The sequence below is a fragment of the Aplidium turbinatum genome, chromosome 6 (genome assembly GCF_918807975.1).
Source record: "Aplidium turbinatum chromosome 6, kaAplTurb1.1, whole genome shotgun sequence".
In the NCBI taxonomy this organism is placed as follows: Eukaryota; Metazoa; Chordata; class Ascidiacea; order Aplousobranchia; family Polyclinidae; genus Aplidium; species Aplidium turbinatum.
The window spans coordinates 28,199,431-28,225,521 of NC_137477.1; the positions used below are offsets into that span (position 1 = coordinate 28,199,431).

At 37.2% G+C, this 26,091-nt stretch overlaps 1 protein-coding gene across 1 annotated transcript; it reads left to right on the top strand.

The window, feature by feature from the left end:
- Positions 1 to 1,522: 1,522 nt before the first annotated feature.
- On the top strand, positions 1,523 to 25,726 carry LOC145772075 (uncharacterized). The gene is made up of 18 exons (XM_082583890.1): positions 1,523 to 1,664; positions 2,049 to 2,192; positions 3,205 to 3,267; positions 4,194 to 4,362; positions 4,832 to 5,031; positions 5,764 to 5,821; positions 6,959 to 7,069; positions 7,659 to 7,736; positions 9,073 to 9,225; positions 18,680 to 18,711; positions 19,168 to 19,255; positions 19,596 to 19,709; positions 20,128 to 20,310; positions 20,640 to 20,747; positions 20,867 to 20,974; positions 21,293 to 21,349; positions 22,111 to 22,255; positions 22,778 to 25,726. Exons 1-18 carry the CDS (start codon positions 1,573 to 1,575, stop codon positions 22,822 to 22,824), a joined length of 1,950 nt encoding a protein of 649 aa, XP_082440016.1. The 5' UTR covers positions 1,523 to 1,572; the 3' UTR covers positions 22,825 to 25,726.
- The last annotated feature ends 365 nt before the right edge of the window (positions 25,727 to 26,091 follow it).

Below are 26,091 nucleotides of genomic sequence, written 5' to 3' on the forward strand. Positions count from 1 at the left end.
TTCTTGAAAATTTAGGGTTAACTAAGGAAGCACTCAATTATTTAAGCTGCAATGTTAACCATGCCATACCTGATTTGAATGAATCCAAGAAGCAACCTTTATTATGAAGCAGCTAGGCTAGTATTTACTAATTTAGATTAAACCAAAGTCAAGATAGAAGCTGAGTAAAATAATATTAATATTTCATAATTTTTTTGTCATTGCTTTCTTTTCAGTAAATGAACGTGATATGTGGTGTTATAATATTTGTTATTAAGCATTCTACCTCAAACACTGATCTTATGCTATAGATGCTTCTTTTTTGCTTAAGCTTTTTATTTGTGTTGACATCAAAACATAGGATATTTGAATATGATGCATCTATAATGAAAGCAATGTTGGGCCCTCATAAGCTGTTATAAAATTATCCAATTAAAATTTTTGTGTTTTATTTACATTGTCTAGGCTACTTAGGAACTACCGGTACGGTACCGAGTATCTTATGATAGAGCTCGACCTATATATCGGTCAGCCAATATTTATCGACCGATATATTGTATCTGCTATTATACACCGATAAACATCAACCAGCAAAAGCACACTCAAAACCAATCATACCGTACAATTTACATGCTTTCAGAAGAAACACAAGTTGCTCAAACGTGCTTGTAAAGAGCGCATTTAAACTCTCTAGTTCGCAGTGTAACTTACACTCTCTTGTTTCAATTGCGTGCACGTGGCTGCACACAATCCATTTTTGCACGCAGCACATATTATGCATGCTTTCGAATGTTTTGTTTTGTGCACGTGGAAGGGCGCTCTTTTAGCTGCCTATTTGATTGGTGCTGCCTGGTTAGAGTTAGCACTCTGATTGCTGTATTTGTGCAAATTTGCTTCTGTTTGGTTTGGCTAGTGGTGGTGACACCGGTTTTTGTTCGAATCCTAGCAGAAACTCATGTCGTTGGTAACAGGAAACATAATAAATGTGTTTCCGGTATCAGAAGTAGGCACAGCACATGGCTATGATTTAGACTGGCTTTGCTGTGAACACCTACTACTTCTGTCCCCAGCAAACACGTGTTCAGCACTGTTGGATTGATTTGCGATGACAAAAGGTTCTCTTTTTGACATGAATCTGAGAAACTATGTTTTATTAACTATATAGCCTACAATTTGAAACCGCTGAACTTTGATTATTGAATTGAACACGAAACAGTATTGTGTTTGGTTGTTTCTTTTTTGTTTGGTGTTTATTTTTGTGATTAGTGTTAAGAATGATTTATCCATACAGCAACCAATCCATAAACTTTCTTGGGCTGGTTTGTTGCTTAATAACTTTGTTGGTAACAAATTTTTTGTAGTTGATATATATAGCCTACATCAGTTGATATATTGGTATCAGCCTGAAAAAGTGATATCCGTCGAGCTCTATCTCATGACGCTGCTTTGTTTAGTTTAATTGATGAATTATTTCATTAATTTTTAAGGCATGTTAAGCATAATATTTTACAAGAAACTTTATTATTTTCACTTACTTTTATACAGAGTTAAAGTTTTGAGTTTAAGAATATCTTTAAAGGCTTAGTTTTCAAGATGACCGATGTTATGGATGAGTCGGTTTCTTGGGAACAAAGACGAGAAATGAGACGAAAGAAGCGGCAGGAATTACTAGCTGAAGCCGATCGGTTAGTTAAAAATGTTTTAGCTTTTGTCTACATATTGCTCAAAACAACATTGGCTCGACTCAGCTTAATAGCACATTGCTGTGCCATGACAAGACATTAAATGGCATGACTAAAGGAGAGCAGCTGATTTAATGACTGTACAGTTTTCTGTTGCTTTCACTTTCAGTTGTCCCTTGTGTTTCATGTATCGTTACATCATATTGTGTGCAATTGTAATCTATGTTCTCGTTGGATATAAAATGCAATGCTTGTTACTTGCTATTATTATTGATGTGATGGGTTGTTTTTTGTGAAATTTAAAGTACCGTAGTTAAATGGTTGTCTCAGACCAGGTGCTGTAATTTTCCATGATGTTGTTTATACTTTTTTTTTCTTTTTTGGTAGCTTAGCTCAAACATCTGATACCTCAGTGACAAGATCCAGCCATGAACAATTGGACGGTGGAGAAGATGATGATTTTGAAAATGAAAGACAAAAACGCAGACGAGACAGAGAGGAACGAAGAAAGAAAGAACAAGAAGAACTAGAGTAAGTCTTCTGTGTTAGCAATACTATTTATGTTTACTTGAAGTTTAGTGTTAGCTTCAAGAAAACTATTTCCAGTTTTTTCTGCTGTGCAGGACTTTGTAATGCTGGTGCCAAGCTCATTACATATACTTTTTCTTCTCAATATATATATACATTTTTGTGTAATACTGAAAAAAGTAGACACATAGTTGAAAACTTCCTTTTTATGGTCACTTTTAAAAAGTGATACCATATGAACACCATGAAAAAATTCTCAAAACTTTCAAATAAATTTGCTTTAAATTTTGCATATGTGATTGATTTGTAGTTGACGTGGTAATGTTAAAGTAGCTGCCGGCTATACACTTTTACTAGTTGTGTGTTACTACTTGCATCATTCTGTGTCATTGCTGAACTATGTGGTGCTAATAACAAGCTTTAACACTTCATGGAATTTAAATTTTAGTTTAGAATCCCATACTTTAACGTTTGTCAACATGGTGTCATTTGTAATGACCTGTTAAAATATAAAAAAAGGTTTATGGCTGAAGTTGTGTTATTATCCAGTCAATCTTCTCTATTGAAAAGATTCTGCTTGCAGCACTTCAGTTTGGTGCTATATTATCTGGAAATAGTAGGACATACTGCAGAGTGAAATTAAGGTTTCCCTTTTCTTGCCTATGACGTTAAATGATTTGTTGTAGTTAATTTAATGTTGTTAAAGCCAGAAAAAATGTTAAAGTGGTAAGTTTGTTGTTTTCAGTGCTACAGTTTAATAAGCAGTTTTTACCTTGACTTTGTGCAATTATATTTGTTTTTTATTGTATGTGAAGGTGAGATGGGGCAGTTTTACTTTCGTATGGATACTTTGTCTTGTACACTTCACTTTTGAATTAAATGTCCAAAAACACAATTATGTAGAAACTAGGACTCTCACTTTACAAATTAACTCCTTTTATGATGTTCTAATGTGTCAAGCTGTTGAAAAAATGTAATTTTAACAACTGTGATTAGACAATTCATGCGTTTTCAGGAAGCAATTAAAAGACGAAGAGGAGCAACGAGCTGAGAGGGATAGGCGAAGAGAAGAACGAAGGTACTACCGTAGTTGTATTCACAACACGAGAATGCTATGAGTTGAAAGTGTAAAACTTTTACACTGTTACACATAGAAATACATTGAACTACTGTACTCCTATTACTTGTTATCCTTTCTCCAGAACACATAAAAAATAGCTGATGACAATATTGTTTTCTGATGCCTAATTGCCTAAGTCTTATCACGGAATGGCCCGTTTCGGTGAGTCCGATTCAGTGAGTCCGATTCGGTGAGTCCGATCCCTTAACGGCGGATTTTTTCAATTTTTTTTTTAAATTATCGGGTACCGTAGCCTAATTATCATTGCCGTTTAGGGTTAGGAGTTAGAGGTTAGGAACTCACCGAATCAGACTCACCGAATCGGACTCACCGAATCGGACTCACCGAATAGTAGCAGACCCGTCTTATCAAACGCCAAGCATGGCTGTAAATTATCTCACAGTGAAAGAGTTGAAATAGTGTAATATTATATCGTCCACACCACCTAACTATGAACGGATGTTCGTATCAATTACTGTTTTACTTTGTGTTTTGGATATTGCAATTTACACACTATCCGGCGTATCCGCGCTGCTGTTTTGGTGGCTGCCGACTTAGATGCTCTTTTAGTCTTTTGCTGTCATCTTTGTTTCGCAAATTAAAATTTGTATTATCAGCGTATGTGCTGATTATCTTTTTCCTGCCAAATCAAATAAACTGGACTACTGCAAGCAGTCAGTGTGCGGTCGGTATGACGGTCATGCTTTTTCTAAGTAAGTCGTAATTACCGTGCCAAACATAAACATGGTTACCGTTTGAAAATGCTCAAACATTTTGAATCCCAACTTCAACCAACTAATCCGATGTTGTATTGATGTCAATTCAACATCGCTGCGAGTCAAATTGATGTAGAAAAATTTCAATCTTGACCGAATGATGTTTAGACGCCAACGTGAAGAATTGGATTGCGGTGACACGCCTGTTGAGTCTTACACGTCCAGCACCACCATCACAAAAACAGTGAAAACTCACGATGACCGCAACAACCACGAAGAAGTCACGCAGGTCGTTGTCGAAACGAAGGAAGTGATCGAGGAAGAATACCCTGTTGAAGTATGCATGTTTTCTTGTTTGATTGGTTGTTTTGTCAAACTGGTGGGATAACAACTTTGTTATATTTATGTATGTTAATTTGATGTAACATGATGTACAGTAATAAAAACTTGAATTAGACTCTTTAGTCTTTGCCAGACATTTGATGTGAAGTATGATTGTGAGCGTTCTTCTGATTCACAGTATGCAAAACTGCCACAATATGTTGCTTGTCATAGCTCCCTAAAGTCAATCGAATCTGGTTGGCAAAACGTCGGAATAAATGCAGGTTATTGATTCAACGTCTGCAGACATTGAATCAATGCAAAAATGACTAATTTCTTGTCTGGGTTGCCATACTTATGATAATTTACCTTTTTGTTAAAATGATGTAAAACACTGCTATATCATTCTCCATATTTCAAAATATCAGCGCTCGTTTCTTTGCGTTAAAACAACGCAAGCAATCTTTGATTAACTTTTCTATCAGAACGGCCATGTCAATGTCGAAGAAGAAGAAAAAGAAGATGAAGAAGATGTTGATATGGACCAGGAAGAAGAGGAAGAAGATGTCGATATGGATCAGGAAAGAGAAAAAGTGGATGAAGATGAGGAAGAATCAGAGCCTCAGTTGGAAACAGAGGAAACTTACTCAAAATTTGTCACAACAGTCACAGTGACAAAACAGAAGTGAGTTGATTTTCTGAAGCGCCATTTTCCATTTGTGTCAAGTCCCGTGGTTCACGATTTAGAGAATGTGCTGTAAATGAAAAGGCAAGAATACCAATCCTCGCCTCTCTTCCTTCAAGCATGTCGTTTGGTGTCTTGCCAAGACAAAGCCTTGCGCTCCTGGTAGGCGTCGATGTTCATGCTATTTAGCCTCGCAATATCTTCCAATAAAATTACAAACAACATTGCTTTGTATATAATAACGACAACTTTTAACATTTTGTTGCTGCTAACTTATTTGATTTTAGTTTGATAAAGTGATACGAAAACCAATGCTCTCAGTTGGTTTAAGACTTTGTTTGATTTCGATTTCGCATTTATAAATGCGCTGCATTTTATTCGACTTGTCTTGAACAGTTGCTTCTTGTTGACGAATTTGAACAAGGCATGATGACATACATTTTTATAAGTTTGTAAAAATCCAAGGGACGACGTTTTGCTAGGTTTTCTATTCAAACTTGGTCTTATTTTCATATATACGAGGTACTTCCAGCCTTTATGACGACGGTAAGAGAGTTCTGTTAAGCGCAAAATCTATCAATTTTAAAGTCTTGTGTATGATCCGATCTGGGTTTCAACCCCGGTGCACGTTACAAGCAACACTGACTCGATTGATTCAGTTATTGTTGTCCTGAGTTCTGACACAGCAACCCAGCACTTACTCAGTTCACAAAAGTTTGTCCTGGTTTGCAGAGTACCAGCCCTGGAATCTGAAGAAGCTGACACTGATGAAGTGAAGAAGAAGCTCAGTGTGAGTAAGCATTGCACAGAAAATGAGCAGTGCAACCGTGTTTGCCAAACAAACCCGAACGTTTGAATGTTGGGCCAAGGTGTTTACTGACACGGTTTTACTGCTTGTATGCTCTAGGAGCGAATTCTGTAGCAATTAATTGAAGTGCGCAGTTGATTTTACGTTATCATAAAGTTGAATCAAAAGAAAAGCTCAGGGATTAACTGAATTTGTTCTCTTTAAGTCTCTTTTGTGGTATTTTCTTAATAATTGAAACAAGACCACTGTCTTACACTGCTTTTAATACGTCTAAAACTTTGTTTTCGGTTATCTTTTGTAACACAATTACGTCTGAGCTGCTGTTACTTTAGTAGTGTAGATTTTATGGATTTTTACATTCATTTAAAATGTTCTAGAGATTCATGAAAGAATATCTGGTGTATGTATTTATCTGTGACACATTGCTTTGGAATTTCAAAATTGCAGAAAAAGTATAAAGCATCGTCATTTTACAGCAAGCTCTATACGAAGTATTAAACGTTCAACTTTTGTAGGTGTATGCTTTGATATTTCATCTGTACTTGCCAACCTTTTCTGACTTCTTCCTACTTTACTTCCATTTGACGAAGATCTTTTTTTCTGGTAATAAATCTTTTTCTCCTGTTTTAAAACTTTCTCAATTGAACTCAGTGTGGTCATAAAAACATCACGATCATTGACTTTATGATCATGAAGTAGGTAGTTGTTTAATATGAAAGTTGCATTACTTACTATGCTTGTATTGTGTTGGTGATGTCACAGCTGATGATTTAGAAAGCTTGTTTGAATTGAAATGGTTTATAAATTGTCCACTAATTATGTTTTGAGTTGATGACGGGATTCAACTGGTGATTTATTGTTACGTAATGTTTGAATAACCTGCCTACCTACGGCTCTTCGATTTACAATATTGTTTCAAAAAGGCACATCTTTCACCCACTGTTAAGTTTCAACACCATCTATCATCATTAGTAACACTTCGTTTCCAGGTGCAAAAACGTCTTCGAGTCTTATAATTGAGTCAAGTTCACGTTAGCTTTGCATTGTCTGACGTTGTATTGATGTACGAAAAGGACGATTGTTTGAGTTTTTTTTTTTATTTAACTTTCTCACTCTTAGGAAATTAAACTTAAGCGCGAACAAAGTGGTCGAAAAAAATATGCTGTTGCTGACGATGATTACGATGAAGAGGAGCACAAAGCAAGGTTGAAGAAACTGGAAGAGAAAAGGGTAAGATTTCACATTCTTAAATAACATGCTGGTGCAAATTAAGCTGAACTATCACAAGATGTATAAAGTGACAATCTGCTTTTATTCCGACGTTTCGAAACGGAATTCAGAATAAAATCAGATTGTCACTTTATACATCTTGTGATAGTTCAACTTAATTTGCACCAGCAGAACGCATCGTGTTATTTGACTGAATGCCTGAACAGCCTCAGTCAATTTTCAGCATTTAACTTTTTTTTCAAGTTGGGTCTTGCATCATTGATTTTGTCTAAATCTTTTGAGCGTTAAGTCAAATATTTTTATTTTATCAATCGCTTGTGGAGATCGCAGCTGAGGTATGTAGCGGCATAAATTGTTTTTTAATCTAACGCCTTCTCTGAGAAATACATGGTCTATCTCAGTCCCGTGTACACTACCGACTCATCTTTAGAAGTAACTACTTCAAGCCGTTGATTTGCTGGGTTTTTGCATCGTTTATTGAAACAGTTAAACTGATCAAATATTTTCAAAGGATTAAATTTTGCGAGTTACGCTCAAGTTATTTATAATATTTTGTCCCCTTCGATCACTCTACGCATTTTCTCCGTAGAAACTTCGAGAGCAAAAGCAAAAAGAAGAAGAAGAAAGAGAGAATGAAGAGGCAGCAAAGCGTGAAGCAGATCATCAGGTGTGTGTGCTGATAACCTTTCTAAAATTTTACAATTATTTTTTATTTGTCTCTTACAAAGTTGGACAAACTCTTAAAAACTTTTCTTTCAAATATCCGCATTAAGCTTTCCAAGTCCACATTGTGCAATGGAAAATGTAACTAGTGATTTGGTGGTTGGGTTGTTACCACTTCAGGTCTTGCCAGAGTCGAATCAAACTGTCAGAATCAAAACTCAACTCCAAAGATAAACATTTTATTGATAAGTATTTCCGAGAAAAACAGTTTTCACTTGTTTTGAACTTCACAGCTTCATAAGAATCTGTGCTTCTGCTTTCTCAAAACTTTCTCCGATTATACGCTGTGTTTGAGATTTCAACGATACTGCATTTTTGATTTGTATTGCTATTGTTTTGCTCTGCACATTTATCTGTATTCTTGATGTGGCTTTCAGATATGTTGTCTAAATATGAAACGCCGAAGCTTTAATCCGAAATTAATTTGATCCCAAACGAAGTACATCATTAGGACTCAACTTTGATTACCGACAAAAACTTTCTTCAAAGAACGCCATTCACGTTTTCAAAACGCAAACCCAACTTTTGTTGACTTGGTGCTTCCAAGTAATTCATTCATTCATTGCTTTTAACATAAAAATCATAGAATATATTCTAAAAATATAAAGCTCCACTATTAAAGCATGCGGGCATCGGTTCTGCTGTGTTCAGTGAGCAATATTATACAATCTAAACCCACCAACAAGAGTTGAGACTTGAGAGAGTGTGATCAAATGCTTCTAAACAGTACTGTTACGCAATGAATTCTGTCTTGCGAGGCGTTACAGTAAGTAAACCAGCGTTGAAAAGGTGGCTTGCTCTAGCTCTTGAATTCTAAATTTAAAACCGTTTCCATTTCAGTGAAATATACAGTAGAATTTTCCACCGCAAGGCACAGTTTCTACCAACACGCACTTTCTTTTACTTATCAAATGTGATGACTGAAACTTCTGACAAAAATATATGACCAGCCGTGGCCTACGATACCAGCTTAATGTTTAAAATCGAGTTTATATGGTCACAACATTGAAGCCGATATAATTGTTGTCACTCCAGCTTCGCCTCGTGAGAAAACAAATATTCGGTTCAACACCTCGGGGCTGTTTGTAGCTGCAATGCCGCTGAAAAATCTGATCTGTAGATCAGTAAGTGACGTACAGTTAAACAGAACTTTAATTTGTGGATGCAAAATCAATCCACTATCCTATTTTTTTTTCAGGATTACACCTCAGAAAAAGCCCTTTCAATTCCATTGTGAACTTTATTGATGAGTTTGTCACCTCATGCTTTTAATTTTTCAGGAACAACTGCGTATCGAACGCGAAGAAAGAGAGAGGCGCCGTGCTGAGGCAGAAGCGAAGAGGCAGGAGTACAGAAAGCAACTCACTGAAGATCACGATGCTGGATCTAGTCCTCTTCATCCGAAGAATCTGACTTCTCCTCTGGTTTCAAAGGTTTGATGACTTTACTTGAATGACCAAATTGAGCATAACAAAAGCTGGTTGTTTCACGTTAAAAGGATGTAAAAGTGGAGAGTTTTCTAGTGTTTAAATTAGTTTCTAATGACCCCCTCAACGGCATGACAACAGCGCTATTGGAATTTCTTTTACATTGATTCAACGTTTCAAAGCGTTTATTTGTTGTTGGAAGTTATCAGCGGCGGTAGATTTCGTGAATCTAGAAAGGTTTTTGACCACGGTTTGACATTTTTAGAAAGTGTAAACTTTTAAGAATTTTATTTCTAAACTGTAACGAAAGTGAAACACTAGACTTCTGATTGTGTGGTGTTAAGTTTTCTCTCTCAAGTAAACAAGTAACTTTTGACAAGTTTGAAGTAATCAAAAATAGTGATGTCTTTGAAAGCTTGAGGCCGCTATTCAGAGCTTTGCACCTAGTGATTTGAGGAATGGCAATGATTTTTGAGTTTTCTTTCGTTCTGTGGCTAATCTATGCATGTTAAATCAATCATAGCAGCACTTATAAAAATCTTAACATCGGCTGCAAAAATTTGTTGCATCTCATAAGTCAACTTGTGGCTAACTTCGTTTGTGACCGTAGCATTTGTGCAGCGAGGCGAACTCATCATAGATAAATAAGTATAAATAGATAAATCATGTTACATTGATTTAGACGAGATAGAATTAATGTAAACAGAAGACAATTAATGTAGACTGATGTAACCAAATAAAAAACAAAGAACTGTTTTTTTGGTGATTTCATGTGAATTTTTCACCGCTGCATGGCACGAAATGTTAGAAGAACCGATAATGTAGGCTTTATTTAAAATTTCACAACAACATCACTAAATGTATTAATTTACAAATGAGTTACAAGAGACATTAATACTATGGCAAGATTAAAAACAAGCAAAATTTATTGGTACACTTTCCTTAGTCTTTTCATTTTAATGAATTTGCACTGGTTCACATTAATTTTGAACATGACGAATGTTGCCGACCACACAAATTTTGCATGTTTAATGCACACTGGCATGAACTTAGATCATCCTATCTCGTCTTTTCGTTGAACTCGAAGCGTTACCTTTTAAACTCGATGCAACTGTCGCATTGATAATGACAGCACTTGCTCAATATGAAGTCTACAATGTGATCTGTATGCACTACTGGACTCAACCATTTAAAGGGTAGCATTTTTGACCTTTTACGTTTGGCTGTTCGTTTTTGTTTTTTTCAATAACGCCAAAATGCCAACTTGATACTTTTTGGCTCACTGCAAAATGTTTTATCACGAAATTTAGCTGACATTTTTTCAAATGATAATCGGTTAATTTACCTACCTGTGTTTACAATGTAACATATGTAGGTCAGCTGAAGCACAATTTTTACCAGATAATGATCATGGTCACTGGGTTCTTTACTGAAAGTGACGTCTCACAGTAAATTACTTCATAAAATTTGTGTTATATGGTCTGACGTTGGATAGTCTGACGGAGATGTATCCCAGACAGCAAAATCAGACGCAGACGTTGGATCAATGTAAAAATGACGGATGTTGCTGTCTGTGACTTTCAATATCATGCAAATTGCAAGCCTTCCAAGGCGGCTATTACCAAACACCCGAAATTTTCGCTTTCGTGTTGGATTCACGCTCCACCCCTGCGTATCAAAAGCGGTCATTTGCACAATACTTGCAATAACAACTAAATTTGGCTTTGAACAATACATTTTGCTGTACGCTCAGCTTCCTTGTTTTTCTAACACACAATCCACTGCGGTCGGTGTTTAAACATGCAATTTAATGCTGCAGCCTGCTGTTTGTGTCTGCATAACGCGCGTACCACCGCTTGTTTTGTGGCATTAATATTTCATGTTTTAACGTGTTTTTGCATTTCAAGCCACCTACAAATTCATGATATGCCAACTTGGCCAACTTTTTGGCGCACCGCCGCTACAAAGTGCAGCTATTGGCATGTTTGAGAGATCAGTTGAAGCTAATTCAAGTATTTGATCAGAGAGCGAAAGAGAAAATGTAAAATCATGACTCTGGGCAAAAAGATATCTACCCCCAAACAGCAAAATTAGTCAGACGAATGTATAAATTATTAGTTTTGCCGCCTAGGTAGTCGGATTCAAACTTTCAAATCCAGGGCAAAGCAGCGATCATGTGAAAGGATTTTTCTCTTTTGCTTACGTTGAACTGTGTTTGTCCTAGTTAACAAAAGTTGCCATTTTTATATCGCACCAACATCAGGCGACATAGAGGCGATGTGAAAACGACAAACTTTGCTGGTAGAGGAAAGTCAACCGTTAGAAGAATTATTTGAAAGCTATGAATTTTAGTTAGTGTGGATGTGTTATTTTGGTATGATAGTGAAACGTACAGTAGGGCGCTGATACAGCAAATCAGCCGTTTTATACATTGATTTAACGTCTGCAAACGTCAAATCAATGAACCGTGATTCTGAAGCCATACTACATCAACACCATGATGAATTTCAGTTAGATTTGTCTGTTGATACCACATCAGTGACATCAGAGTAATCATTGAATTGCAAATGATGAGACGAACTAGTTGCTGTGTGGTATTCTAGGAACATACTAGGAATAACTAAAGTGATCTCGTCGTTTGATTTACCTCACTACCTGCCAATAAATACCATCCCAGTCGGACAAACTACAATGCAAAAAATTACTGAATCCATAGTGTAGACATGTAAATAATGACTGACTTGCCGCTTCGGATTAAACCGCTGTATTAATTTGCCTGAATTTACACTTGCAACACACTAACAGCGACTTAAACAGTGAGGAGAACGAGCGAAAAATAAGCTGGTATAGCTAACGTGTGTACGTACATTGATTCAACATCTAAAAACATTAATCTCAAAAAGTTAGCTTTACAAGCTGGAAACTGCCTGTAAATGCGGTGTGCTGATTGGGCCCAGCCAGCAAAATTGTTCTTTTTGTCATTGATTAAACGTCTGCAGGCGCTGGGTCAATGTAAAAAGGCTTAGTCTTGTTGGCTGGATAGTAGGTTTTATTTTCTGTATTGCGAAAGAAACTAGTGGCTTTCTTTCTTATCTGTGTTTCCGCCATAGCATATTTATTATCAAACCTCAGGAGTGATATTTTATCTTCGCATATTTCCATTGGGACAGACTTTTATTATTGACATATTAAACACCGAGTATTTCCTTCCAATGTTGGCTATCATGTTTTGAAAGGAAGCCCACTGTGCTTTTATTTAGTTAGTTTCTGTCTGACGCCGAGGACGTTTCAGGAAAGTCAGTTACAAGTTTCGATGTCTAGTTGGTTCTTGCCTTTTGCTGCAAATAAAACTTTGCTTACTAAAGCTGCAGCTACTGTACTTTATAATTTCTTTTAACACTTGGTGAGGTAAAACCAGGCTCTTGTAACACTATTTTTACGTTGATTTTGCGTCTGCTAACGTTGAATCAATGTATGAAGACTTTCCTGCTCGGTGAAGTAAAATATGAATTTCTGTTTTTCAAACGTGCACAAAATTAGCATGCGGAATGTTTACAGTTGGTTAACTATGTCTTGCTATATAAATTTAGTTGTACCTACTTCACGCAGATGCAATAGCTGCTTGGCGTCAGGGTGCCATATTTAAAAGTGTTACTAATTTGTTTTTTGAAATTTAGCTTGCCAGAGAAATTTATACTTTCTTTGCTCAAAAATTTCAGAAAGCTGACAAGTCAAATTCTGCGAAAGGCGAGTGCTTGAGAAAAGAGATTTTTGAAAAAACGGTTTCCAATACAACTGACAATAAACCAGGCAGCATGAATGTGCAGACGACTGGTGAAAGGCCGCCAGCCGTGCCAAGGCGGACCCAGAGCATGCGCGCCGTCAGTGCGTACATGTCTGCTGGTAGAGGCTTACGTGTTACAAATGAATCCGAAGACAAACTCGACCTGTATCATCCAACTCGTCCTCTCACTAGAAAGAAACAGTCTCGCCGGTCCCTGGATGCTATGGAAAAGCAAGCTGATGATCTTTTCGATTTTCTGTCCGATTTAGAACACAAGAAAGCTTCATGCAGCAGCAATGACTTGATGTCTTTTCTTTCTGATACAACATCCACTAACCCCACGAACAAAGCAACTGTCGTCGAAAACTCTTCTAAAACGAAGCTTGGTCTCTCACGTAATAAGCGCGTCAGCGTCAGAGACAGGGCTAAAGAATTTTTGAAGCCAGATATTAAAGAAGAAGCACAAGAAGTAGATATTTCTCCGAAGCCATGCAGTACTGACACCAAACTACAATCAATAAATGTGCACAACGAAAACAGTAACAACAACAATAGTAGTCACATCAGTGATAAATCGTCACCTCCGGTGCCTGCAAATGGCAGAAAATCAGAACACATTGTTTACAGCCATATTCATGCCGAAAAAACTCTTGCCTTAAGTGACGATGACCTCGTTGTTGTAACAAAGATCGAGGTTGATAGTGAAGTTGAAAAGAAATCATCCCGACCTATCGCAAGATCCCGACGAGGCCGACAAAGAGCTCGGCCAGTTGTCGTTGATAAACCCCAGCATCTGAAGACAGAAGGTGTTAAAGAATCGTCAGAAAAAAGTGAAAGAGAGGAAGCAGAAGCAAAATCAAGACTTTCTCCATCACAACCTAAGCCAGTTATTGCAAGAAAACCCGTCCATATGAAAAGCGATGACGCGGATGTGGTTTCCTCAAACAACAATGAAGTTGAAGCTACTAGAGGCATACATGATAACAAGCTCCCACTGAAAACTAAACCGGTTATTATTGAACCATTCGAGACTTTGAAAGAGAACAAAGCAGACGAAGTATCCGGACAAGAGCCTATAAAAGGTGATGACACCGCAACTTCTAGAGACACATCAGATGAAAGGCTTGTTTCAAAAACTAAACCAGGTATTGCTAACAAACCCAGGCAAGTGAAGAACGATAATGCTGTTGAATCGTCTCCTAAAGAAGCTTTAGAAAGCCATAAAGCTAGAACTAATATTAACCCAGCAAATGAAAATTCATCTCGCTTAAAAAGCAAGCCAGTCATGGCCGAGAAACCTATACGTTTTAAAAGTGACTCAGAAAATAATCAGACCAGGAACAGTGATGGCGAATCTAAGAAAATGTCAAAAGTCAAAAGACCTACGAGGCAAGAACTGAGAGAATCTCGGAAGTCTCAACCCAAGCCTGTTCTTGCAAACAAACCTGACCATTTGATCAAAGACGAAGAAGATGCATCTCTGAAAAAAGGTTCAAAAGATTGTGATACTGAAGTTGAGACTGCTTCAAAAAGCACAGACTCTTCAGACCAGTGTTTGGGTGATAATCCACGCAGTGACAAGTTAAATGAGGACTTTTCTCTTTGCACTGAAACGGCTGAGCATGCCTTAAAAGACAATTTCTCCATGTCTGAAGCAGAAGTACGTTCTTCCTCTTTTACAAATTCTTCTGAAGAATCAAATTCAAATACAGGCACTCAAAGTAAACAAACTTCTTTGGGAGAGATATCATCAGTATCCTCAAGCTCCTCTTCGAATAAGAGTGAATCCACAGAGTCGCTCAATCCATCCCGTGACCGCGCGTCAAGTCGGTCTACTTTTGCAAGTTCCACTGTGAATGCAACTAAGAATTCTTTTTGCCCTTCTACCGAGGCACATCCACTTGACGAGAAAAAGAAAACAAGGGTTGGTGCACTGTGAAGAAAATAATTGTGTTTCCATTGCTTTTATTTTTGCTAGAAAATTTTCACTAAGTTTGTCATTTTACAACGGTTTTACTTTAATATGTACTTCGTTGTAAAATCATGAACATTGTCTTTCCACAAGCTGTTGAATAGAGTGTTCGTTCTGTGGTAATCATTTTAGCCGAACATGTGAAATTCTTGTTGTATGAAGGCATGCAGATAATTCACGCACGTGTATGCATTGTTGCTTGCAAAGTAAGAACTTGCGGAGGTTTAAAACCAGCTACACATTGTTAATAAGTCTGTTATTGTGTTAAAAAGTTACAATTTTCAAGCATTTTAAGAGAGAGGAGAGGGTGTAGTATGTTTCTTGTGTGCGGTTGTTGGCCTGTCTGACTGTACCTTCGGTTACGTAAATTTGCATGACACAGTATCAAGTTGAAAGTCAGTTTTTACGTCGTTTTGAGCTTCTTCTGAAGTTGATGCAACGTAATGTAACTGAGTATTATCATCTAAAAACTAACATGGTATTGTCGTACTGTATGTAAGTCACAGCATGGAAGAATTATTTAATTTGACCTTCAATTGCAACGTTAAACCGATCTAGACAAGCAGTTTTTCATGTTTCAGTGCACTGTACATATTTTAGCGAAACTCTGCAAGGGTAAACCTTTTCATCGACAACAATTGACGTAAAAAACTAGTTCGAAATCTAGCTTAGACATGCTGACCCGCACTATGGTGGTTTCGCATATAGTGAACTTTCTATCCGGTAAAAGTGGAGTTGGTGATAAACGATGGAATTGCATAAAGCTCTGCGAGCTACAAATGCTGTCTCGATTTGTTGTCATTCGCTTGTTTGCAAAAGTCAATTTTAAACCACAAAAAAAACTTTCGTTTTAATACAGGCTGGGTTTGCGTTTTTGACTTGAAAACTTTTGATAAAATTGTTAGATCGCCTCTTTCTGTTTTTGTCTAGCAATTCATACACTTTAAGTTTTTACACTGGGAAACTTAACCCATCGTGAATTATGAACAGTTAGTTCATGATTTGTGATTTTCATTGCAACTGAATGGACTCGGTACAACGCCACCATTTACCGCTAAGAATTTTTTGAAAACACTGAGACTTAATTGAGACTATAATTGACAGTTGTCTAATTTAAAGCAGGGTAGACCCTTGTGGCGAGTTTTGTAATTGTGCTGCTGGTATACTCAAACACGCATGCACCTGAAGAATGCACCCTCCTTTTAATTGTTAGAAACAGAAGGTTTCACAAACTTTTTTCCTAAATTTGATATTTTATATTACCAAAGTAAGTTTCAAAATCAGCAATCAGCAACTGCAAGCATCTTAACAGAGCATCTCCTTTAGCATTTTTTGCATTTTTATATGTTGTAATCTTGAATTTTTAAGTACAACTTTAAGAGTACTTGTGGATTCTTGCAGTGCAGTAATCCTTTGATGATGCTCTTAATGAAGAAATTGCTCTTGAGCAGTCAAAATAGTTTTGATTTTCACAAAATTTTTTTCTTATTTAAGTGTACTGTTTCGTCTGTGCTGGTGACCAGAAACACTTGGCATTCGCTCTTGCCACCTTAGTATCCTACAAGCAAAAGTTGGTCTTTAGACGTTGTTTCAACGTCTTGTTTAACTAAGATTGTAAGACCTGTTGAGTGTTAGGTCTATTTAGGAGTGGGCGTAAATATTCTTTTTTATAATTTCGCTCAGTAATTGGTGTTTTGGCTACTAAACTAAAGCAATTCAATTTGATTTGGAAAGGAATAAACTTCTTGCAGTAGCATGGGTTATTGAATTTATAAATACGGTTTTCAAGGCCAAAAGTTTCAGACACAACCGCATTGAATCAGCTTTCAAAGTTAAACCCACATCGCTGAGCAGCGAAGTTGTCACCGTCATCACCAAACAAGGCAATCGCTGTCATGTCTGAAAGGCAAACCCATACCGACTCGTAAAACGATTTTTACGTAATTTCATCATTCAGCGACGTCAAAATTGTTGGTCAAGACTTAGTCTTGGCGTTGTCCGCATTTGCTTTTTTCACTGCGTTCTCTTTTCTCGTCTTGTATTTTGTGTAAATTTATATTGGCTTTTTCGTTTCAATTGCCTTATTTATATGTGCATGCTATCACCGGTTTGTATTTCAAGTTATTGGTGTCTTGATTTGTCTGAGTGTTCTACGGAAGTGATACGGCGCGACGAATCGCTTGTCGTTTATCCAATGTTGTCTTGCGTTCAAATAACGTTAGGCGACGGGTTCTTTTTTTTCACGTAGAAGGTTGTTTGCTTTCTTGTTTTTGCTTTGACTTGAAAATTCCGTGAAAACTATTCGGCTCAATCGGTTGAAAATCTACTTTGCCAAGCGTTGAATCACTTTATCTCACATCAAGTGTAACGCCGGATTTTGTCACTGACAAAGGTGCCAAAGCCTTGTAGGCTTTTAGTTTAAAGCATGCATGGGCTGTTGTTTAAGCAGTAAGGTACATTTCTAACTGGCACGCCCGCAAAACCTACCAGATTCAATGTGAATAACTGAGTATCCAATCGATTTTACAATTCTCTGCCTCGGTGAGGTGCCATTAAACCAATTCAACCTTTTCCCGAAGCAGAAGGTGAAATGAACCTTGCCTTGAATTTTGTATGGTCTACTTTCTGTGAATTTGCTATTGATGGTTCTGTAAAACTCCTCCACGATGTCCATATAGTTTTGGAATGTATGAACAGAACTCCCTCATCCACTATACGTTTTAGCGCCTACGTTTGCAGTTAACACTGTACGTGTACATAGTTGTCATAACTGCTTTTGTGGGCCATTCAAAATTATGTAAGTCAGAACAATGTCAGAAGCAGGTAGACATCGTCTAAAGTTACTTTGTCTTTCCAAAAACTTTAAATGCTTCTGATTTAGTTCTCCGTTTTAGCGTTGTTTAAACGTTAGAACAAATATATTTTCATGCAGTTTTTCTCCATCTTCCATCATTTACACTGAAGGAAATTGCTATTGTGGCAAAATGCTCAGATCTAAATACCTATGTTCACAAACCTTCGTGGTATAATTCGTCACTTATGATTGCGCCTGTGAAGGGTTAACTCGACTTAATATTGTGTGACGTTATTTACTGCAAGATGTTTTCAGTTCTCGGTGATAGTGTAATTGAACAAAAATATGGTAAATTACTAAATTTTGAGCTGAATGTTTATAAGTTTGTGTTATAAATATAAAATACACAATTACACATCCTTCTTTGCCTCTGCACTGGCGACTTGACGAATAAGTGTAGTCGCTTAAAATCTTAGTTCTCTCAATGCAACAGTTATGTAGTTGACTCCCACCTAGATTTCCGATGGTTTTTTAACGTTTAAGTGATCGTCCTTGGTGTGAAGGAACGCTGCAATACGCTTTGCATGAAAGTGGTTGGCTTGCTTACATCAGCCAGCAAATCAGTCTTTTTTATATTGAGCTAATATAAAAGGAGTGATTTGCTGTTTGGGATCACGTTTGCAGCTCTTTTGCTTCTTGCATGCGTCTCACTCTCTTTTCCTGTCGTCAAGTCTTTGACACAATGTTCATCGTGATCCCTCTCCGCGTTGGTTCTATTGTGGGCACCTGGTGTAGAGCACTGTTGTCTGTAGCAAAGTAAAATAAAGGATTGGCCGAGATTTTTACTTGTTTGAGATTTTCATGGGTCTTTTTGAGGAAGCGTTCTAACAATCATCGTTAATACTTTCAGGTAGAACAACTCAACAAGCATATCACTGAATCGTAAGTAACATTTTTTTGCTCACTGTCTTAAGATATTTGCTGCACTAAACATAAAATTGATTAGAAGGATGCATTGAAAGCTAGGTATCTTCAAAAATATTTTATTCTTGTCTGATCCGATAGCTCAGTTGGATAGCCTGTCGACTTTATGAACAAGAAACGCTAAGATCAAGCAACACTGGTTTAACTCTCGAGGTGAAGCACAAGAGCACATACGTATAAAAGTGACACGCAATTGTTTCCTCTTCAATAGCCTTGCCTGAACCAGGCATTGACGTCTTCGGATAAATCCTCGATTAGACCAAGTATTCATTTTATATGTTGTATGGATTGTTTCTGCCTTGTCATCAAATTGTTTCAGATGAGTTTGTCTTTATTTGCCACATAACTTGTTTGTTAAACCGAACTATGTCAAAAAGCGGTTCGCTCGACTCGAAGCTTTTTCTTATGTTTCAGACCAAAATCGACCAAGGCTTCTCCTGTGCAACACGTCGGGAAATTGGACAGTCGCTTGGAAAAGTACACCAAACAGGCTAGCAAACAGGTATAGTCAATCAGTCATTGTGTGGTGAGAAACTTATTTATTTTTGAGTAAAATTCAATATCTAGACACTGGTAAGTTGTTCGTCTGATCTTATCAAAATGTACAATTCGAAGGACAGAGTTTGCCTACTTTGGAGTTGTTTCGGACGACTTATATTTGAAATCAGGTTATTACAGTACTGCTGGGTTGCTCTTTATATTCTTTATGTAACGTTGGTGATTACATAAAAAGCTAAAGCTCTTTTTTACTCAGTGATTGAGAGTTTGAGTTTAATTTTATTTATAATTATTAAGTATCGTGTTTTGTATTTTCTTTCAAAAACTTTCGCAACTCTTCGCAGGAAGTCAAGAAAACCTCAGGCACACCCGGAAGAGTTGCTCGTGACGTCACAGACCGGCGTAACAAGTGGGAGAGAGGTGAAGTCGTGTCGAGCGACAAATCTTCAACGAAGAAGGTGGGCTTTAACTTTTCCATGATTTTAATATTGCTAAATTTGTAACTTTGTGTTTTGTTTAATTTATTTGATAACGACCTTGCTGTTGTTTTATCAATGGACGAATCTCACAAGTCAAAGTTTTTTTTTTCTTTTTTATATGTTATTAGACATTAGTGTTTCTACAATTTCTCGCTAACGAAAACAAATAAACTGGACTTAGCTAAACCTGTATGGTAGAACTTTGGTCTGATGACTTTGAGCACTTTGATTTTAGCCAAGATGCTATCTATTTTACGTTGAATTGTCGTTTATTGTTTTTACGTCTAACTTGTAGTTACAGGAATTAACTAAACGCATTTAATAAACCCTTTATACTACATGAGTGATCGTTGCCAATTGTAAATAAGACGAATACGAAGATGTAATTATTCCCCAGGGTGCTGTGGCAACATCAGGTGATGTTTCGTCCAGGAAAAACCTCTGGGAGAGTGGCAAGGTGGGGTCACCTTCGGTCAAATCGAACAAGAAAGCGGATGAGGTCAAAGGTGCTGGACTCTCCACTCGAAAAGATCAATGGTTGAAAGTGACACAGCAACAAGATGGCGGAACAAAGAAATCGGTAACTTTCATGAATTTCTACGTCACTTATCTGCCCTCAACTAAGCTGGTGGATGCGGGTTTAGTTTCCTTTTATAATGTTTCTTCTCCAAAAAGTTATCAAAGTATGCAATGGCCTAGTGCTCTTATACGATTGCGCTGAAATTATTCCACAGCGCTGACTTTGCAAAAAGCAGCACTGCGTAATTGGAAGGAAAAATCTACAACTTTACTAGCTTTATATTTCTTGCAATTTAAATTGAAAAGTAACAAAACTTTTAATGATTACATGTTTAGCTATGTATACATTTTGATATAATTGAATTAACTGTTTGGTGCTTTTTTGGTAAGGAAACCCCGGTGACGATGAAGACTGGAGTCCTGAACCGCCTCAATAAATGGGAGAAGGGTGAAGTGGCATTGGCAAGCACTGGCTCTCCGGACAAAGCAAAAGCCAAAGTGAGTTTCACTATTATGCTTGCATATAATCATCACTTTCCGGTCAATACAACGATAACACATGTTGATTTATCAAATCATGAAAGTATTGACTTTGAATCGTGGATGTATTGTCTCAGACCAACCTTCCAGCATCAGGGGTGGGCGACAGAAGGGCTAAGTGGGAGAACATTGGTGCAGACTCCCCGAAGACCTCTGCCAGTCAAAAGAAAACTCATGTTGTAATGGTAAGAGCAATTGACTGCATGTGTGATTTATAAAATGGCCCTGCTCTTATGATTGCCTATCATTTTTTATAATCAGTTGCTTCGCAGGCAGCAAATCACCAGACGTTGAATCAATGTAAAAACGACTGATTTGCTGCCTGGGTTATATCAAGCAAGAAATTCAGTCGCATACGTCCCTACGTGAGAGACGACGTCTTGAGAGATGCTGGACAGTGGACACGTTTCTAAACATTGTGTTCACATCTCTCAAGCATTAGGCTACTCAACATTCTATTTCTCGAATATGATGCAGCTTTTAATATTTTATTGCTACTTCAGACGACTGACGTATCGGACAGAAAGCATCGTTTTGAAAGCAAGACAGACACTCCAAAGGTATGAAGTAACAAGTTCATTTGTTCTATTTGCATTTTCAACTGCAATACTTAGATCACATCCGGTTGGCAGGGGATTATGAATATTGAAAAATTGCATTAGACAAACGAAAAAAAAATCCATTTGTGTACAGAATTGATTGAACAGATTTTAACTAATCAGATTAAACTTGGTTGTTTTAACAACTCGTTACCACCGGTGGCTTTAAAAACTTGTTACTTATTGATATCACCATGGCAACCTTCACTTCATTGTATCCAAATGTGACGCGGACTAACTAACTGCTAACCACGCAGTTCATGCGTGCCAACATGTCAGTCACCAAGTATAATGTGCAACGTGCATGTTATAGCAGCACGAGCAGACAATGAGATGAAGATCATTTAACTTACTTTACCATCGCTTGCCCTGAAGTGTGACTTGGATGAATCGTCGTTTCTTTTGACTTGGATTCACCGGTGTCCGGTGTAGCCGAAGACTGTTCGATTTAGAACATTCAAAACATTTAGAACATTAGATACATTCAAAATCACAGCGTTGCTCGACATCAACAACTCAACATGTTGCCATTGATCCTGGTTTCTTCTTTGGTCGTAGTTGTAAATTTTAGCATAACCGACAAGTCCGACATGCAACTTTATACCTCCTTGGCTGTGATCTCATCATCTAAATATGTGAGTATAGCTTTTATTTGCCAATAACATTTTCACCTTTGAAACATCTCACTTGGCTGAAAAAGAAATTTGTTTCCATTCCTCCAGAAACAAGAAACAGAGGAAGAGTTCCCAGTGGAGGAGAAGATGGTCATGGAGGAGGAAGAAGAACCTGCTTCCAAATCTCCAGATCGTCAATCTGAAGAAGAGGATGATGAAGAAGGCATCAGTCTTCACTCCTCCGATGAACAAAGTTAGTATTTTATGCATCACTGGAGTCGTTCACAAAAATTAGCTTAAACCAAATCTCATAAATAAAGAAATTTTCTTTGGAGTTTTTTGTATGCATTCTCTGAAATGGTTGGATTGAAATTAATAGAAGTAGATACGGCATCAGAAAATGTACCCGTGATTTTTAAATTATAAAAAAAAATAAAGGTGGTGCTATGCATGACCATACTGATTCCTAGCGTATGGGAATAAGAAAATAAAGTTCTTTCACTTTACTAACTCACTAAGCCACTTCGGCACTAAGGAGAGAAGGGTGACCAGATCTTTTCTTTCGGCCGCCTTCAGCAACTACGCCCACCTAATTTATTACACCCTGGGTAGAAATCTGTGTTGTTTTTCAAAAACCAGTTTAAGCCTAGTATCGAACCAGAGGTGCATGATTGGAAAGCGAGCACCTTCCAGTTGCTGGCAGTATATTATTATGTTTAAGCAAGTTTACTGAAAGAACTGTGGTCGCATAAGTTGTTCCTTTAATTTTTTAAAGGTGATGACTTCGGAAAAGACGAATCTTACTCAGACGACGATGAATGAGTGGAGCCTGTTCCAAAATTTGCCTGTATCGTTTTTGACGTCCATCTGGCTACCCAGTGACTTTTTATTGATTCAACGTTTACAGACGTTGAATCTACATAAAATGTTTGGTTTGCTGGCTGTCCGGTTGTTGATCCGAAGCATGTCGGTGTCAAACGCTGCATCGGTTATTTTTTCATTTTGATTTTGTTGTATAGTTGACCAGCTTTCATACTCTCTCGCCTACACACAACCGTCTTCCGTTGCTGGGTGTATGTGCGTCTTTGGTGGCTAACATGCTTACCCAAATAACAAGTCTTTGTTTCTGCATTGACTCAACGTCAGACTAACTTGATTCAATGTGAAAACGTCGCTCTTATTTTGTGTTCGTTTCCGATCAATGAATCAGTACTTTTTACATTAACTCCAACGTTTATAGATGTTGAATCAATGTTAAAAAGATCTGATTCGCTTGTTCATTGTGGAGATGTTTTATAAGTTTTGTTTTATGTGTCTGCCTTCAAGCGATGCGAGGCAGGGATGAACCAAGCTCCAGAGAAAAGGACGAGAACCCCGTTCATCCTCCGCAAACACGTAGACTCTTCAGGAGCTGATAAATATCATTTGTAGTGAAACTCATTTCGTCATTTCAAAATTCTTTCCCAAGCATAGAAAGTTGCGGCCGAAACAGCCTTTAAAATCTCTTCTATGCCACTGCTCCATAGAGTTAGTAAAATAATTTGACTAATACGTGTTTTGTGTGCTGAAAGGCTACTTGGTAAGGAAGTATTTTCTATCAAGCACAGTTGAGGCAAAATTCATCTATATTCGTCCTGACCTCCACGCATCGAGCGCACACCTGTTTCGTCATCCAAGTCAATTCTTTTCTGCACATTTCTGGCTTGTTGCACTAACCTCATCACAGTTCGTCATTTTGTGTTGATTTAGCATCCAGTGATGGAATTTTAATGTAAAATTAGCCGTGTTTCTGCTTTCACTGCTTGCAATCGTCGTACGTCTGAACCAAGTATTCAGTTTTATGAAAACAATAAAAAGTGTTTTTTTTTTATTCTTTGTATATTTTTTTGATTATGGATTTAAGCAATCACCATTCAAAAAAAAGCTTGCCATCAATTAACTTCATAAGGTCTAAGAATTTACAAAGTCCTGGGAACGAATTGTAGTTTTGGAAGAGTAGTGTCATTGCGTTGATATGTAATTTTTAGATATGAAAATAGCGGAAATGCACGTCACATTTCAATTTTATCCTGCTTTACCTGCCTGCTCAGACTTTCCAACATTTCGTCTACTTTGTACCCCTTCAATTGGCACTTTGGGATAGAACTTATTAACTTTGATTTTGCTTTACATTTTAAATCGTTTGAAAATCTGTTAAGTTTGTAATAGTGTTAGTTTAAATATTTTTACATCAGTACATCGATTTAAAATTTGAACTTTCAAAATCACATTTTGTATTTTTGTCAAGAATTTTTATCGACATTTTTACAATTAGTTTGCTCAAATCAAAATTTAAAAGCTTCCCACATAGCAACAAAATTCCTGTTTATTTTATATAAGACGTCTTTCTTTTACGAACAGCTGTTTTGAAATATTTGTGTAAGCTTACTTAGAAATGCATTTTATGATTACTTTTATTGATTCAACGTCTGCAGACGTTGAATCAGTGCACGAAAAGACTTTGCTAGCTAGGTTGCTATGTGCATCATTTGATTAATTATTTTTCACGTTAAGTTTCTAGTTACTTGTCAAACTCTATCTGTTGTTTCAAACTCTTTTTCTGTGACACTGAAATGCATAAAAACCATGCAAAGTATATGAGCCTCACTGGAAGAAATTGAATTGTCAAGTTGATTATAATTTGTCAAGACTAGGGCCCAGTTTGTCACATCTACTTGGCAATGCTGAGACCAACTTTTTCTTACACATTCCCATGTAATGTTTTTTATTTTGATAATTTCAAAGCTTTGCGCTATTACATTTTTAAAAAATAAGAAAAAGCTATTTTTTATGAAATATATCTCTTGCATTGCTGATGCTCGCTAAACCAAAATATACTTGTTTTATGAAATGTAACCGTATGCTCACATTTTGCATGCGGGAATATAATGCTATTTCTGCCGACTTGTATTTTGTTTTTTAATCGCTTTTGTTTGTTAAGGTTCTGACAGTTGCAAAAATTGGCATTTTTTCTGTTTTAAACATGTACTGACGTTGAAACAACGTAATTTAAAAGTTCCTTTCATATCAAATACAACATGCAAGTTATTTTACGTGGACAAAATTTATTGTTATGCCACTCCTCCAGTGTACACTTGGCAGGTTGCTGTCTGAAATTGTTTATTCAGCAGGACAATGGAGCTGCTTCAATGTGACTTTAATTCACAGCCCTGCGCACTGCGCAGTCTGTGAGGTCTATTCGAAAACCCCCCCGTCCAATTTTGAATTGTCATCTATCAGAACTAATTCCGAACAATTTAAAATTCTAGCCACAACATAGTCTTGTTCTTTGCATGGATTTATTGTTAAACGACGTTGAATCAATGCAAAACAACTGGCTCGCACTTGAATATATGTGTTTTCGGAGCCAGCTTAATCAAGCAGCCTGTAGGAATTCGTTAAAAAGCCAAATCTACATTTTACCCTTTGTATATTCAAAGACCAACGCGCTTTGCTTGATTGTCATATTGATGTTGCGTTACAGAATAAACCCAGACAACAAAATTCAAAATTTTTACATTACGTCTGCAGACGTTGAATCAATGTAAAAATGACGGATTTTGCTGTCTGAAAACTGACAAATATGTTTAAGAATGTTTTCATGGATCGATGTTTTCTGTCTGCCTACCAGTGTAATCATGCGATGATTTTTAATCAATATCAATAAAACGATTCCTGCATTGAATCTTTAATTGTTTCTCGTTTGACCGGAGTAAGACAAGTTGTTTGGTTTGACTGGCGTGATGTTGCAAGAGGGCTGTGGGTTGATTGATTGAATCTTTATCCTCGGACTGGAGAGCAGTCCTTAACATGCGTTGTTCAAGCGCACACCCCGAGAGTCAAACCAGCGCCCCTTGATCTTGAAGCTTCGCTCGAAGTCACGCGCTAACCAACGAAGCTATCGGGCAAAATACATATCATTAAGGCCGGCGCTTCCGGAACTGGAGGTCGCGTAACGTACTTCAGGGGTGGCAGAGAGTATTACCAGTTTTATACAAAATACTGCATACATTCTGTGCAAGAAGATGCAAAAGTTATTTACTTTATTAG